The 18,340-nt window shown below is 42.5% G+C and overlaps 1 protein-coding gene across 1 annotated transcript in view; it reads right to left on the bottom strand.

Moving 5' to 3' along the window:
- sik3 (SIK family kinase 3) overlaps positions 1-17,669 on the bottom strand; it is a gene marked incomplete at its 3' end in the record, with an annotated part of 125,266 nt that extends 107,597 nt beyond the window's left edge. The window contains 1 exon segment of the mRNA XM_084065148.1: positions 16,998-17,669. Coding sequence (XP_083921274.1) covers positions 16,998-17,645 — 648 coding nt within the window. The 5' untranslated portion in view covers positions 17,646-17,669.
- Between the last annotated feature and the right edge of the window lie 671 nt (positions 17,670-18,340).

Raw genomic sequence — 18,340 nt, 5'->3', positions numbered from 1 at the left:
TTTCTACCACTGCTCCTCTCCTCACTAACAACTCCATCAGAGAGAGAGAGAGAGAGAGGTACAGTAGGACGGGCATGTCAGGGCACGCCGTGTGGTGCCAGCCATGCAGGTCGTGGCGCGGTGCCAACCTTTTACCAAAAACACTCTGAACTGAAGCTTTGAGTCTCACTGTGATGTCAGCTCTCACTGTCTCTCTCTCTGTCTCTTTGTCTCTCTGTCTCACTGTCCTCTCTCTCTCCGTCTCACTGTCCTCTCTCTCTCTCTGTCTCTCTGTGTCTCTCTCTCTCATGCCATCTCGAACCATGCACTTTTGCACAGGCTCTTTTCCATTGGATGAATTTGGTATCCCGACCTGAAAGTGTCGAGTGGCAGTTTGATCGGACCAACATTTTCAGAGAACAGAAAAAAAACGTATATTTGTGTCTGTCTGACCCGCCTGTATATGCGGGGGACGCACCAATTCTTCTCCCTTTTCCACCAATACAAGCCGTTTCTTTGCCTTTCTTCCCACGGGCTATGGGTTCTACTGTCGCGGCAGCAGTCCTCGCAGGCTATAGGATTAGTACCCGCAGTCGTGGTCCCATAACCCAGCCGGACACACACACACACACACACACACACACACACACACACACACACACACACACACACACACACACACACACACACACACACACACACACACACACACACACACACACACACACACACACACACACACACACACACACACACACACGAGAGCTTTAACCCATTTAGACCTGAGGCCGAAAAAAACGCCTTCTAAATCCTGACCTATAGTTTTCTGAAAAACTTCAAATATTTATTCAAAAAATACAACAAATGTATGTTGATATATACTGTACATAGCAACAGGAACCCCAATAGGGGTTCACGTCCTGAAAGGTATAGATACAAATAGGGGTTCCTGTCCTGAAAGGTATAGATACAAATAGAGTTTCACGTCCTGAAAGGTATTGATAAAAATAGAGGTTCACGTCCTGAAATGGGTTAAATATTATGTCCATTATTGCTCAAGCGTTTATTGTCACCTGCACACTAACTTTTACTTACAGGTTACAAGTACTCTGAGTACCTCTTCCATCACTGCTGTTTATACAACACAGGAGAGAAGAGGTTAGTGTTTAGTTTGGATCAGGTCAGAGTCAGCTAGCAAGACAGGTTAAGGCAGGGTTTCCTCAATAGGCGGCCCGCGGGCCATTTGCAGCCCGCGAGAGGCAACTGTCCGGCCCGCGACGACTCCTGTCATAAAAGAAAATGAAGGAAAAAAAAGATTTGTATCTGTATTACTGTTCAAGCAGACCGTCACAAACACAGCTGTAAGTAAATTGTCGATTCTGGACTTATTTAGACTTTCTACTTATTTAGATTTTCTAATAACACAGTGTCAAATTAGCTAGATTAGAGAAGAAAAAACAAATACAAAACTCAACATTTTCCTTGTGTGACCCTCAACACAGGATTTTAGAATCCCATGCCTAAATTAACACAGTGTCAAATTAGCTAGATTAGAGGAAAAAAAAACGAATACAAAACTGGCACAATGCCCGTGGCCCTCGGCTTGGTAACCTACACATAGTTTGGCCCCTTGGGGAAAACTAATTGGGGAACCCTGGGTTAAGGGTTTTGTTAAATGGTTTTTCTAGCTAGTAGATAGATAAATATCTTTGTATTTAGTTTGGATCAGGTAAGAGTCAGCTCGCTAGACAGGTTAAGGGTTTTGTTAAATGTTTTTTCTAGCTAGTAGATAGATAAATATCTTTGTATTTAGTTTGGATCAGGTAAGAGTCAGCTCGCTAGACAGGTTAAGGGTTTGTCAGCCCATTCAATCAAGGAACGCATCTGTGTCATTTTTAGATTTATTTGGCTATTCAAAAATAGCAGATCTACAAGCTCATTGCGCGGCACCGAGTGCCGCGCAATGAGCTTGTAGATCTGCTATTTTTTGAAAAATCTTGAAACTTTGTGCAAATCTTTGAATATTATTGTTTTTTAAAGTGAGTATGTGTACCGTAACTCAAATCTGTGCTTCATGGGGGGTCCCTGGAACAAAACATTTTGAGATGGGGGTCCACGGGCCAAATGCATATCTATAATTGTTTTCTAAATCCTAACAGTATGTTGCTATATCAGTGGAGCTCCACCTTTTTCATGTCAAGGACCCCCAAAAATGTGTTTGGCCGGGGACCCCCATCTCAAAATATGTTGTTCCAGGGACCCCCAGAAGCACAGATCGAAGTTAAAAATGTTCGCTTTAAAACACATAAATACACGCACAAAGATTTGTACACATTTTCCACGATTTCTAAAATAATAGCAGATCTACAAGCTTGTGTATGTGCTATTTTTTAAGTATAAAATAATGGTTAAAGTGGTTACACAGATGCGTTCCCGGTTTTAATGGGTTAAATGGTTTTCTAGCTTGTAGATAGATAAGTAATCGTTGTATTGTATTTGGATCAGGTTAAGAGTCAGGTACAGTAGCTAGACAGACAGACATGTTAAGGGTTTGTAAATGCTTTTCTAAACAGCTTTGGGGATCATCTTGACAAGGAAGTGTCTTTTTTTGTTTTTGTTTTAACTAGTTCTTTGCTTTGGCACCCGGCGGGTCGTCCTCGTCGTCCTGTCCCGTTCACAAAGTGCCCTCTCACCCGACACACTGGTAAAATGACAGTCACTGTTGTTCCTCACACTTCAGTCTGTTGTTCCATAACAAATCTGTCACGTCATCGTCACACATCAGTGCCGCGTCGCGTCCGTTACGCCTAGATTTGGAGCAAGAGCTAGAGAGGAAGGGTTCCCAAACTGTTCAGAGCCACAACCCCCCCCAAAATAATCCTATTTGAACTGTGGACCCCCCCAAAATAATCATATTTGAACTGGGGACCCCCCAAAATAATCATATTTGAACTGGGGACCCCCCAAAATAATCATATTTGAACTGGGGACCCCCCACCCTGACAAGCACTTGGTATTGAGGGCATTACAATTAGTTTGACTCTGTTCCACAGATAGATATTGTGAAAATAGCCGATCTACAAGCTCACAACGCCTCGCAATGTGAGGAGCTGTGAGCTTGTAGATCAGCTATTTTCACAATGCTTGCCTCTTTCTCACATAATATTTGACCAATTTGGTGTTAAAAAAAGTCTTAATAGTCCAAAAAGTCATTAAATTGTAACTTTATAAATGTGCAGATACCCTGTATACACTCATACTGTATGTTGGTTTGTTTACTGTTGAGTGAGAGAACAATGTTGCACATTAAACTAATCATCTCTGGGGACCCACCCAAAATAATGTGCGGACCCCGCTGGGGTCTGTGTCATTTTAAGATTTCTTTGGCGATTCAAAAATAGCAGATTTACAAACTTTTGTGACGAATCGTGATTTTTTTGCAAATATTTGAATACATATATGTATTTTTTAAAGCAAACATTTTTAACTCCGATCTGTTGGAGCAAAAATAGCAGATCTACAAGCTCAAAGCGTGGCACAGAGTGCCGCGCTTTGAGCTTGTAGATCTGCTATTTTTGAATAGTCTAAATACATCTAAAATGACACAGATGCGTTCCCGGGTTGAATGGGTTGATGAGGCCAGTAGAGCCTCTACACCTTCACCTTCTTCAGCTTCATAACAACTATTAAAACCTCACAGGAAAACAGAGCCGACATGACGCTGTGTTTACTGAGGAGCACCGGCTGTGTGCGACGCAATGACGACTTGAGCTCTTACAACAAAAGCACAAAACTAAATTAAAGGTAGTGCAAGTGATACTGAGAGCTCCTTATGAGCTTGTAGATCTGCTATTTTTGAAAAATCCTGAACATTTGAAATACTGTATGTTTTTTAAAGCGAACATTTGTAACTCAAATCTTTGCTTCTGGATGTCCCTGGGGAAAAACTGTACAAATGTTCACGTAACAAATATATATTCAAAGATTTGCACACATTTTCACTATATTTTTTTTTTTTGCAGATCTACAAGCTCATAGCGCGGCACTCTGTTAGTGCTATGAGCTTGTATATCTGCTATGTTTGAATAGCCAAAGAAATCTAAAATGACTTTCAATCCCTATATTGGGCATGAAAATAGTTTCCAAAAAATTCAACATTGTCAAGAAATTGCAGATCTACAAGCTCACAACACGTCGCATTAATGCTAGTATGTTGCAGGGACTTATACCAACCAATCAATTTATGTTGTTATATTATAATTAATTATATATGTGTGATTAGCAATTGAATTGTGTTTTTGGCATTGAACGTAGGAACATATGAATAAAAAAATATGTTGGTCTTCATAAACACAAATTGCACAGGGCAGATATGCCAAATAACTTCAATAAACTGTATAAAGAAATGACTGATATTTAACAATTTTATCACATCAAAATATTAAACCAAATAGCCGATCTACAAGCTCACAATGTGTTGCGTGGCATTGGGACGCGTTGTGAGCTTGTAGATCGGCCATTTCCACCAATTTTTCTTTATAAATGTAAGAAAATGTGTCAACATGGAGAACATGATGACGATTATGCAAATAAATAAATGTGTTTATCTCAAATTATCACGATTATGATGTAATAATTATGACAGGCCTAAATACAAAGTACAAGAATGTTCTTTTTCAACGAGTACAGTGCATGCACAGTGCATCAGCGTGCTGGTGTGTGTGTGTGTGCGTGTGCGTGTGCGTGTGCGTGTGTGTGTGTGTGCGTGTGCGACTGCAGGATATCAACAGCTCCATCTAACGATGGACAGAGATGTCAGGCTATCGGGAAAAAAAATAGTGAATACGTATGCAAATCTTTGCTTCTAGGGGGGGGTCCCTGGAACAAAACATTTTTGAGATGGAGGTCTGCGGCACAAATACATATCATTTTGGGGGTCCTTGACATGAAAAGGTTTGAGAACCACTGATTATATAGCATTCAGGAGAGTGTGTAATAGCTGTCTGGTTATGTGAGACTCTACTGGGGTTGAGTTCTTTGTCCAGCGCTGGTCAACAGATGACAGAACCTCACTGTTTCCTCTTAACCTGCACTTTAACCCTTTAAGACCTGGAACTGTGTCATTTTTAGATTTGAGCTAAAAAGCATTATTTTACACTTTGGGCTATTCAAAAATAGCAGATCTACAAGCTCATAGCGCGGCACCGAGTGCCGCGCTATGAGCTTGTAGATCTGCTATTTTTGAAAAATCGTGAAAATGTGAGCAAATCTTTGAATATATATATTTTTAAAGCGAACTTTTTTAACTCAAATCTTTGCTTCTGGGGGGGTCCCTGGAACAACATATTTTGATGGGGGTCCGCGGCCAAATACATATCATTTTGGGGGTCCTTGACATGAAAAAGATTGAGGACCACTGATATACGTTTTTAAGAAAACTGTTGAGATTTAGGAGACATGTAGAACCGGCCTCAGGTCTCAATGGGTTATGGCCCTCTTCCTCTCTCACTTAGTTTACAGTCAGCCACTCACGAACAAAACAAAAACACCTTTGTATTGATATACTTGTGAGGACAGCTTATAAACCTTTCAAAATAGTAAATAAAAATAAATAAAAAATAATCGAAGAATATCTTATCCACAAGCTCCTCCTAACACAGCACTGTGAGCTTGTATAGCACCAAAAGGCTCCAGCATTAGGCTTGTGCCACTCTTACTTTCCACTCTTAACTCAATTCCTGCCAATCACGCATAAATGTGATCTATTAAATAGCGCACTTGGCCGCCAATCACGCATAAACGCGTTCTATTGAAAAAATTGAAATTATTATTTTATATATTTTTCGAAGGAAAAGACTCCCATCCACTTCCTTGTTAACTTAAAAATGATGTATCTCGGCTCCTGAGTACTTTTTAAATTTCAATGAAAAATCTCTGGCAGACAACAGCAAAAAATCTGAAATAACTCTGGCAGGCGAAGTGTTAACATTCAGTGTGTTGCTCAAGGGCACTGTGATCATGAAGCCAGTAGGAGGAGCCCGGGATTGTCAGGAAGCAGCTCTGTGCACATCCAGGGCCTTGATGGAGTTGGTGGTCAAATATCAAACATTCAATTTAACCCATTCAATGAGGGAACGCACCTGTGTCGTTGTTCTTTTATACTCTGTCTATTCAAAAATCGCAGATCCACAACAACATTTGTGCAAATCTTTGAATACAACATTTTTGAAACAACATTTTTAACTCAAAATTCTTTGCTTCTGGGGGGTCCCTGCCCTGGAACAACATACTTTGATGGCCAAAAACGTCATTTTGGGGGGTCCTTCACAAGAAAAAGTTTGAGCACCACCGATATAGCAACAATAGTTTTTTTTCAGGAAAGTGTTAGGATTTAGAAGACATTTGTCAAATGTTTGACCAATGAACATTTGACAAATTACAGATCTACAAGCTTGGAGCTTGGAGAGCTTGGAGATCTGCTGTTTTTGAATAGCCAAAGAAATCTTAAAATTACACAGATGCGTTCCAGGATTGAATGGGTTAATCTGGCCAGCAGAACCTACACTGTGGCTGTCCTGTCCCGTCCTACTAGGTCTTGCAAACCGCATGTTTCCCAGCACACGGCAGACAGCTCGACAACAACAACAGCAGCAACAACAACAATAACGTCACGGCCGCTGATCCCTAAATTGAGCAGCAGGCGTCTCTATAGTCATACATACGTGCGGTCGGTCGGTCGGTCACGAGAAGCCCTTCACGGGACACATCACGCCTACATCATCATCATCATCATCACGGCCCATTGGACAGACACGCCGGGACACTCACCGGCTTTATTTTGGCTTCACAAGCCACCATGCAAGATAAATGGCAGGTTGGTGTTCTACTGGGGGGGGGGGGGGGGGGGTGTGTGTGTGTGTGTGTGTGTGTGTGTGTGTGTGTGTGTGTGTGTGTGTGTGTGTGTGTGTGTGTGTGTGTGTGTGTCAACACTGGAGCCGGAAGCACAGCCAGAAAGACCCGTATATACACACACACACACACACACACACACACACACACACACACACACACACACACACACACACACACACACACACACACACACACACACACACACACACACACACACACACACACACACACACACACACACACACACACACACACACACACACACACACACACACACACACACACACACAATGCCCAGTGACAACAAGCATTGGCTGGGCCCAGGCTGGGCATTTCTACAATTGAACCCTTAAAGGGGGTTCAATTGTAGAGCTTGTAGATCAGCTACAACATTGGCTCTCAAAGTTGGGGTCCGGGGACCCCCAGGGGTACCAGGGGGTCCCCAGCAAAATGTGTTAATATAGCATCACAATCATTTTCACCTGTTATATTTGGGCTATTCAAAAATAGCAGATCTACAAGCTCTCTATGAGCTTGTAGATCTGCTATTTTAGAAAGATTGAAACCTTTGAATATCTTTTAAAGCGAACATGTGTAACTGAAATCTTTGCTTCTGGGGGGTCCCTGGAATAAAATATTGTGAGATGGGGGTCCGGAGCCAAATACATATAATTTTGGGGGTCCTTAACATGAAAAAGGTTTTGAGATGAACCACTGAGCTACAACTCATACAGCCCTGTGTCGTTTGCCACGGTGCTGTTTGTTGTCGTCTTGGTGCGTTCGTCGAGCTGGTTTGTTGTTTGTCGTTTTATGCGCTGACAATGGCCGAGGCCTGGGAACCTCCACCAATCGTGCGATAGGAACGCGGCCAATGAAGGATTAAGGCAGAATCAACGTGCCACGGCTAATTAGCATCATGACACACACACACACACACACACACAGTCAGGATCAAATATGTCCTGTTGTCGCTGTTAACCCTTTAAGACCGGGAACGCAGCATCTGCAACATTTTTTTTTAATTTATTTGGGCTATTCAAAAATAGCAGATCTACAAGCTCATAGCGCGGCACTGAGTGCCATGCTACGAGCTTGTAGATTTGTTTGCTTGTAGATTTTTTTTTTGGGGCAAATTTTTTGAATATATATATTTTTAAAGCATTTTTTTTTTACTCAAATCTTTGCTTCTGGGGGATTCTAAAAATGTATTTTAAATCCTAACAGTTTTTTGAAAAATCTTATGTTGCTGTAATGAGTGGTTCTCAAACTTTTTTTCATGTCAAGGACCACGCAAATTTATATGTATTTGGCCGTGGACCCCCCCATCACAAAATATTTTATTCCAGGGACCCCCAAGAGCAAAGATTTTAGTTAAGAATGTTCACTTAAAAAAAAATATATATGCACACATTTTCATGATTTTTTGAATAGCCAAAGCAAATGTTAAAATGACACAGATGCGTTCCCGGTCTTAATGGGTTAAAACATCCAAATCAGCAAGTAGTTCATCAAGTATATCCACTGTGTTAGTCGGCCTTATGGCCTCAGGGCGTTTGATAGCTTCCTAGCGTCCTCTCCCTGTCAGAACAATGTGTCTCCTCTGTCAACGACAATGGAGATCCATCCTCTGAGCAGACCATCCATCTGAACAGGATTATTATTTCATGTCAACATTCAAGTACAACTATCAGAAGATGTAACTCAGGTAAAGTAATTCGTAATTACATTAAGTTTAACTAAAGTTTTCCACCTGTCCAAAGTCATTTCTGATACAGACAAGACGATCATCAAGGCTAATAATACATAGCCTGGTAAACCCTCCCTCCGGAAATCTCATTTCCATTTGATTTCAGGAGTGAGTCTGGCCTGAACCGCTTTTCTGCAATATTGGCTGTGGGCTGGAGTTGGGCGGGAGTAATACCGTTGACTGACAACCCCTTCAACCAATGATCGTTTTTCCCCTTCAGCCAATAAGCAGTTCATTTTGACGACCTCCAGACTATGTGACGCAACGGGACTTTTGGGACGGCCATGCCCAAAATAGGTTGCCTTATTGGGATACATGCGTGTCACTCCCCGCCCCTGCCGGTTCTCAAAATTTATATTTTTAAATAGGCTCTGTCATGATTAATTGACCACATATATGAAGTTAAACAACTAAATTCTATCCAAACGATATCTTAATAGTAAATTCCGTGCCTCAAAAAAGAAGTTTGAGACCGTTTTAAAACCGAAAATAAGAAGTCACGGCACTCGCAGAAACAACAATGGCTGCGGTTCGTGTTTTGTCGGCCCCAGTCAGGCTGCACTCGGCTTCATTCGGGCTCACTCGAACTCGCCACCTGATTGGCCAACTGTCGCTGTCAATCACAGAACGATGTGCGACGACGCTGATAGGCTCGTCAGTTCGGCGTAGAGAGCGAATATTGCAGAAAGGCGGTTCAGCCCAGACTCACTCCTGAAATCAAATGGAAATGAGATTTCCGGAGGGAGGGTTTACCAGGCTAAATAATACAAACATAATGATTTTTTAACCATCCTCTCCTTGTAAATATATCGGCCATTTAGGGCAATGATATAACATTATGTAGTGCAGGGGTCTTCAACAGGGGGTCCGGGACCCCTAGGGGGTCCTCAGAGTTACTACAGGGGGTCCGCCAAATCTTTGGGTGATAGGATTTTTTTTTCTACCTTAACCACTTGAACCCTAATATCCCTTTTCTGAGGAGAACTTTGGCCAAAAATAGCAGATCTACAAGCTCACAACGCCTCGCGCTGCGAGGCGTTGTGAGCTTGTAGATCGGCTATTTTTGGCAAAGAGTTATAGGTGTGCAGAGGGAAAAAAGAGCAGCAAAAGTGTATCTGAAACACAATTTTATACAATATAGAGGAGGGGTCCCTGCTTCATCTCTCTCTCAGCTAGGGGGTCCTTGGCCTGAAAACGTTGTGATTTGATAACATATAAATAGCAGCCACCTGCCAGTAAACTTCTGTGTTTTGGTACGAATGATGAGCGTAACTAAATGCATGTAAGGGTCCATGTGGTTCCTCCTAACTATCAATCATGTATTTAGCTGGGGACCCCCTGGAACCCCCCCAAAGGACTTCATTTGGGGGTCCTTGACGTGATGATGAAAACGTTTGAGAACCGCTGATTGGTGGAACACACTTGAAACAGAACAGGTACAAACACAAATTAAAGAGAAGTACAGCCTCATGTTGCTGCTGTCCAGTAATAGATTACATAATAACCTGTGATTCAATGCAGGAACGCATACTGTGCCATGTTACATTTATTTGGCTACTCAGAAATAGCAGATACACAAGCTCATAGCGCTAGATCTGCTATTTTTGAAAAACATACCGTGAAAATGTGTGCAAATCTTTGAATATGTTATATATATTTTTTTACTCAAATGTTTGCTTCTGGGGGGTCCCTGGAACAAAATATTTTGACATGGGGGGGTCCGCTGACAAATACATATCATTTTGGGGGGTCCTTGACATGAAAAAAAGTTTGAGAACCACTGATATTATAGCAACATAAGATGTTCTTTAAAAAAAACCTGTTAGGATTTAGAAGACATTTGTAGAATCCCCCAGAAGCAAAGATATGAGTTGAAAATGTTTGCTTTAAAAAACATATAACATTCAAAGATTTGCACACATTTTTACGATTAAAATAAATAAATAGCAGATCTACAAGCTCATTATGAGCTTGTAGATCTGCTACTTTTGAATGAATATTTATATTTTTTAAAGCGATTTTCTTTTAAAGTCAAATCTTTGCTTCTGGGGGGGTCCCTGGCACAACACATTTTCAGATGGGGGTCCGCGGCCTAATGCATATCAATGTAGGGGTCCTTGACATGAAAAAAGGTTGAAAAAACACTGTCCTACACCAATCAGAAGCGGTCAAACACATGGAAAAGGAAGGACAATACATCTAGTCTAGGGCTGGGCGACATGACTTCAAATCAACATCACCATTCTTTCAAACGTTTTGCCTCCATTACAATTGACGGGCGATTGCACATAGTGAAAAAACATCTAGAAGCTCACAACACATCGCGATGTGATGCATTGTGAGCTTGTAGATCAGCTATTTTCACTATGTTTGAATGCCGCAATTGTACACAAAGTATAATTAAGTACTAGTTAAACCGTTGGTGTCTCAAGGTGGGGTCCGAGGACCAGGGTTCGCTCGCAGCAGAAATTAGTTAATTTTGCATTCAATTCAGTTCAACCACTTGAGCCCCATATACATTGGCTGTTTGAAAATAGCAGATCTACAAGCTCACAACGCGTCGCTTTGCGACGCGTTGTGAGCTTGTAGATCTGCTATTTTCAAAAGAATCTTGCAAAATATTTTAATATTTGGAATATTTTTGAAACATTTTAACACAAATCTTGTATGGGGGGTCCCTGGCGCAAAATATGTCAGGTGTTTTTACTATATATTTTCGGCGTATACTATACATTTTCAAAGGCATATAAAAGCGAACGGGAGGCTATATAATTAAACGAACGTGTCAATAAGCACAACGTCAAAAGTGAAACCGTTGCTCTTTAGATTGAATTCAGTGTTTTGGTTTTCCTTTTGCGATGCACAGGATTTACAGTAGGTGATTAAAGGGTAAGACCACTTTGGTAGAGGTTTGGGTTGTGTAGTTACCTTGCCATGATGTAACTCCAAAGGTGGAAGAGAAATTAAAAAATAATTGCTCCATTGATTAGAAATTGATCATTCAAAATATGCTCCTCATTGACTTACATTGTACGGTAAAACAGTTCTCAAAGTCACTCTTTTAGCACATAAATGAACACAAACAAAACGTATTCAGACAATATAGAACATCACCAAAACCCAGTACTGTTTGTTTTTTTAATACAAATTTGGACTTCCTGTTGATTTTACTATTTGAAGATCCGGATCCGCGGATCCAGTCCGGGTTTTCTTCTTAATAAAAATGGTAAAATCAACAAGAAGTTAACATTTTTATTAAAAAAATAAACAGTACTGGGTTTGGTGATGATCTATATAGACGGATTTCCGCGCGACGTCATCACAGAGCAGAATGCGCAATCTGCGCATGCCTGGGGGTCAGTGGGGGAAAGGCGCGTTCGAAAATACAGCCCTGAGCGGCAGTGAGCGCACTGGCCAATACAAACTAATAGGCGAGTGTGCTCCGGTGCGTAATTTCCAAACGCACCCATAGGCTTCCCCCCGCAGCTGCGCGGTCATATTCCTCTCATGTTTACTAACAGGAAACCTCCCTATTGTCTGAATCAACTTTGTTTGCATTCGTTTACGTGCTAAAAGAGTGACTTTGAGAGCTGTTTCACCGTAAAATGTAAGTCAATGAGGAGCATATTTTGAATTATCAATTTCTAATCAATGGAGCAATTATTTTTTACTACTTGTCCACCTTTGGAGTTACATCATGGCAAGGTAACTACACAACCCAAACCTCTACCAAAGTGGTCTTGCCCTTTAAGGACCAATTTAAGGACCAGGTGTGAACAACACAGTGTTATGTTTATGTGACCGGTGCAATCAGAATATGTGTCACTAAGAACATATATTAATGGTGATAAATAATCTAAATATTATGAAAACAAATCGTGATTTTTGCCATATTCGTGCAGCCTTTCTGTCCTTGTTTCCAGTCTTGTTTCCAGCACGTATTTGCCTCATGAAAACCTAAAAAGGTCAAAATCGTTGCAGCAGTAATAAAGTTTAAATGATTTTGGAGCTTCAAAAACAGGTGCGAGCATGTTTTATCTTCTTCTCGTTTCCAGCACAAACATACTTATTTCTGCCGTTCCTGACGTAAACATAATAGTTCTGATTAAACGCTTTTCTCATGGCTATAAATTTATACATCACAGCTTCGAACTGCTAGAAACATCAATCTGACAAAATCTTCACGAAAATGGAAAAATGGCTTTAATGATTAAGACCTGGAACTGTGTCATTTTTAGATTTGAGCTAAAAAAGCATTATTTTACACTTTGGGCTATTCAAAAATAGCAGATATACAAGCTCGTAGCGCTTGTAGATCTGCTATTTTTGAAAAATCTTGAAAATATGTGCAAATCTTTGAATATTTTTTTTTTTTTTAAAGCGAACATTTGCAACTCAAATCTTTGCTTATGGGGGGATCCCTGGAACAAACCATTTTGATGGGGGTCCGCAGCCAAATACATATCATTTTGGGGGTCCTTGACATGAAAAACATTGAGCACCACTGATTATAGAAACATACGTTTTTTTTTCAGAAAACCGTTGGGATTTAGGAGACATGTAGAATCGGCTTCAGGTCTTAAGGCTAAGATGCTCACTATGTATTATCCACAGTGAGTGTGTGTGTGTGTGTGTGTGTGTGTGTGTGTGTGTGTGTGTGTGTGTGTGTGTGTGTGTGTGTGTGTGTGTGTGTGTGTGTGTGTGTGTGTGTGTGTTGTGTACCTATAGTGAGTGTGGATATGAGGCCTTGGCATAGTGTGTGTGTGTGTGTGTGTGTGTGTGTGTGTGTGTGTGTGTGTGTGTGTGTGTGTGTGTGTGTGTGTGTGTGTGTGTGTGTGTGTGTGTGTGTGTGTGTGTGTGTGTGTGTGTGTGTGTGTGTGTGTGTGTGTGTGTTGGCAGCCCGCTGACTGACACACACTGGACGCATTAACCCATTAAAGGACAACTTTGTTTTTTTTCTACAACCAAGGGTCAGTTAAAACTTTAATCTGAAACACAATTTTATGTAATATAGAGTAGGGGGTCCCTGCTTCATCTCTCTCTCAGCTAGGGGGGTCCCTGGCCTGAAAACGTTGAAGACCTCTGCTTTATAGCAATAGACTACTATGGGAATATAGAGATATTCAACAAATTCAACAAGGGAACACATCTACAAATGTCTTCTAAAGTCCTTACAGGTTTCTGAAAAACCTATGTTGCTATAATATCAATGCCAGTGGTTCTCAAACTTTTTCATGTCAAGGACCCCCAAAATGACATGTATTTGGCCACGGACCACCATCTCAAAATATTCAGTTCCAGGGACCCCCCAGAAGCAAAGATTTGAGTTAAATAAAAGTTCGCTTTAAAAAAATATAGATTCAAAGATTTGAACACATTTTCACAATGTTTTTAAAAAATCACACCCTGTGTGAAGGTAGCGGCGCCTTTGATACATTTTGTCATCGATATGTGTTTATAATGTGTTTATAGCCATGTGTCACGTGATTGGCTTGAACAATCACTTTGTTGACGGGTCTGACCAATCAGAGCGTTGACGGTGAACACGGACAAAGTCAGGTATAGAGCAGAGAGCGCCGCTAAAAATAGCAGATCTACAAGCTCATAGCGCGGCACCGAGTGCCGCGCTATGAGCTTGTAGATCTGCTATTTTTGAATGACCAAAGTATAAAATAATGATTATGGCCCAAAAAAATCTAAAATGACAGATACGTTCCCAGATTGAAAGGGTTGTTTCTAACACTCATTTTAACAGTACAGTACACCACCTTTCATTTGTAAGATTATATACCATAAAGGCATAATGTTCTGTCGTGCCTTCTTACCACAACACAAGAAAAGTCATTTCACCGGGGGCCGACATAAACAAGCAGCCATGACTAACGCTTTAGAGTACACTCATTTCTTCTTTCCATTCCCATCCCTCTAAAGTCAAACCTAACACAACTACAACGGCGTCTGGCTCGTCTTTTACTCGCGTTTAGACTACACAAAAAGGTCAACGACTTTTTTTTAACCCATTAAGACCTGGAACTGTGTCATTTTAAGATGTGAGCTAAAAAGCATTATTTTACACTTTGGGCTATTCAAAAATAGTGAAAATGTGTGCAAATCCTTGAATATATATACATTTTTAAAGCGAACATTTTTAACTCAAATCTTTGCTTCTGGGGGGGTCCCTGGAACAAAATATTTTGATGGGGGTCCGTGGCCAAATACATGTCATTTTTGGGGGTCCTTGACATGAAAAAGATTGAGCACCACTGATATAGAAACATACGTTTTTCAGAAAACCGTTAGGATTTAGGAGACATGTAGAATCGGCTTCAGGTCTCAATGGGTTAAATGAATAGGGGTTAAATTAACGGTACGTTTTAACAACGATTCGATACGTATCGCGATACTTGGTTTGTCGACACGATACATGAACCATACAGGTTCATTTAGAAAGATACGTTTCGATTCAGTGATGTAGTCGATACGATACAGGACAGGTTAATTTAGAAGGATACGATTCGATTCAGTGATTTAAAATCGATATAGTAACTATTTATTTACCCAAAAATTCTGTGTAGAAAAATAAATACCTGGATACTGGATATAAACACCTCTTTCTCTTATTTTCTAATTAAAAGTACTTAGTATTGATAAAATTCAAAAATGTATTATTTTCATTGCAAAACGATTCGATACAAAGTCAAACGATAGGATATTTTGCCGTTTGCATATCGATATAGTAGATCGTTGATAATTCAAAACGATATTTCGATGCAGTTACTATATCGTTACACCTCTATAAATTAACCTCGGCAGTTGTGTTGGTGTTTTATGTTTGACGTTGATGGTCGAACATGACTCAAAAAAGGTGACCAAAAAAAAATAGCAACGCGGTTAAGAAATGTTGTTAATGTATCGACTTGTTCTCCATAATTCAGTGTGTTCTCAAAGTGTGGGGTCCCGGGGGCCCAGGGACCCCCAGGGGTCCTTGAGGAGCAGGTGGGGGTTCTTCCAGTGGGGTGGGGGACGTCCCCAGCTAAATAAACGATAGCTAGTTAGGATTAGGAACGAAAAATGGACCCCTTACACAGAGGCCTCTAACTCAGAGTGCGTACAAAATGGAACCAAATGGACCCTTGAGGGTCTGTAACTCAAGAGAGTGTACAAAATGGAACCAAATGGACCCTTGCGGGTCCATTTGGTTCCATTTTGCACACTCTCAGAGTTAAATATACAAGAGAACCAAACACTGTTGTCGTAATTAGCCTAGTTAGCTAACAGTAGCTTATGTTTAGTGGAGTACTGCTAACCCCCCCTCTCTGTCTCTCTCTCTCTCTCTCTCTCTCTCTCTCTCTCCATACTGTATGTCGTAGCAGAACGTATATTAATAACAACCCTTCTTTCTCTCTCTCTCTCTCGCTCTATCTCTCTCGCTCATACAGTATATTAACATAAACCCTTCTCTCTCTCTCTCTCTCTCTCTCTCTCTCTCTCCTGTATGTCGTAGCAGACAGTATATTAATAACAACCCTTCTTTCTCTCTCACTCGCTCATACAGTATATTAACATACTCTCTCTCTCTTCATACAGTATCTCCGTCAGTAGCTCTCTCTCTCTCTCATATTAAAATAAACCCTTCTTTCTCTCTGTCTCTCGCTCTATCTCCATCTGTCTCTCGCTCTTGCTCATACAGTATATGAATATAAACCTCTCTCTCTCTCTCTCTCTCTCTCTCTCTCTCTCTCTCTCTCTCTCTCTCTCTCTCTCTCTCTCTCTCTCTCTCTCTCTCTCTCTCTCTCTCTCTCTCTCTCTCTCTCTCTCTCTCTCTCTCTCTCTCTCTCTCTCTCTCTCTCTCAATACAAACAACCAGGCCGCAACCAGCATCAGACAGACAGACAGACAGACAGACAGACAGACAGACGGCTTCTGTTTGGTTTTTAAAAAAAAGAACACAAATCCATGTTCTGTTGTTGTTGGACATTATTCTGCTGCTGTAGTGTGTACTGACTGACTGACACCCCCGCACCACAGCACAGCAGTGTCATCAAAAGACTGTGTGTGTGTGTGTGTGTGTGTGTGTGTGTCTCTCTAAAGCCAGCCTGAAGGCCTCTCTGTCATCCCCGGCCCAGAGGATCGAACCCACTGCCGCCGTTACCCTCTCTGTCTGTGGGAAGAGAACCAGCATTAAGACCCCCCTCTCCCTCTCTCTCTCTCTCTCTCTCTCTCTCTCTCTCTCCTGGTACGGTGGTCATCATCGGGGTGTTGTGTTGGTGGTGATGGGGGGGTGGGGGGGGGTGGGGGGGGGTGGGGGGGTCCAGGGAGGGAGGGAGGGGGGGTCTTATTATTATGATGAGAGCCTTACCTTGGCCTTGGTGATGATGTGCGTCGCCAGCTTGACCACGGCGAAGTTCCCCTTGCCGATGGTCCGCTCGATCTCGTAGGAGCCCACCCGGGCCGGGGGAGGCGGGGGGTTCGGGTTCCTAACGCCGGGGGCCGCTAGGGCCTGCTGCTGCTGCTGCTGTTGGGGGCCTCCGGGGCCCACACCACCACCACCGGGGGAGGAGGAGACCGAGGAGGCCGGGTTGATAGCAGGGCCTTGGTGGTGGTGGCCGCCGGTCGGCGCCTGCTGCTGCTGGTGGAGGATTCCCCCGCAGGAGGTAGAGGGAGGCGGCGGCTGTTGCTGCTGCGGCTGCTGCGGCGTCGCCCCTCCGGTTCCTCGGTATCCTACTCCCTGGTGGAGGAGGTGGGAGTGTGGGGACCCCCCCACCATGGTGGCGGTGGAGGAGGGGGTCCCTCCTGGCTGCTGCTGCTGCTGCTGCTGGTGGTGGTGGGCCTGGTGGGGGCCGTTGTTGTTGTTGTTGCCGCCGGGCCGGAGGATCATCGATGATCCCCCCACCACCCCGCCGGGCCCGGAGGACGAGCCGCCCGGGGGGGCTCCTCCTCTGGCCTGCTGGGCAGCGGCGGCGGCGGCGGCGGCGGTGATCGCTGCTCCGCTAGACACGGCCGCCATCTTGTCCTCTCTCTCTCTGCTCGCTCTCTCGCTCTCTCTCTCGCTCTCTCTCTCTCTCTCTCTGCGGAGGAAACAAACAAGAGGAGAGGAGGAGAGGCGCGGGCACGAGGGTGAGCGAGGCGCGGGCACGACGCCAGGGTTGCCAGGTTTTTTGTCAGGTTTTGAAAACAAACAAGCAAGCAGCAGCCAGTCATTTTGTTGACTTAGACCAGGGGGTCTTCAACAGGGGGGGTCCTCAGGCCTACTATAGGGGGTCCGCCAAAATCTTTGTGTGATAGGATTTAGTTGTTTTACATTAACCACTTTGAACCATATAATTCCTTTTCTGAGGGGAACATTAGCCGAAAATAGCAGATCTACAAGCTCTCAACGCCTCGCGCTGCGAGGCGTTGAGAGCTTGTAGATCTGCTATTTTTGGCAAAGAGGCTATAGGTGTAGAGGGAAACAAAGTTTAATCTGAAACACAGTTTTATACAATATAGAGTAGGGGGTTCCTGCTTCATCTCTCTCTCAGCTAGGGGGTCCTTGGCCTGAAAACGCTGAAGACCCCTGGACTAAGACTAAGACTTAGATTTGATATTTAGTCGACTAAGACTAGACTAAGACTAAACCATTTCAGAAGACTAAAATGGGACTAAAATAAATGGTGTGTTATTCAAATGTTAACTAGTAACTCAAGTTTTCTAATAATTAAG

The sequence above is a fragment of the Gymnoscopelus microlampas genome, assembly GCF_963454915.1.
Source record: "Gymnoscopelus microlampas genome assembly, chromosome: 8".
Classification (NCBI taxonomy): domain Eukaryota; kingdom Metazoa; phylum Chordata; class Actinopteri; order Myctophiformes; family Myctophidae; genus Gymnoscopelus; species Gymnoscopelus microlampas.
Note: the sequence above shows the minus strand (reverse complement) of the source record. Positions and strands in the feature narration are given on the sequence as shown.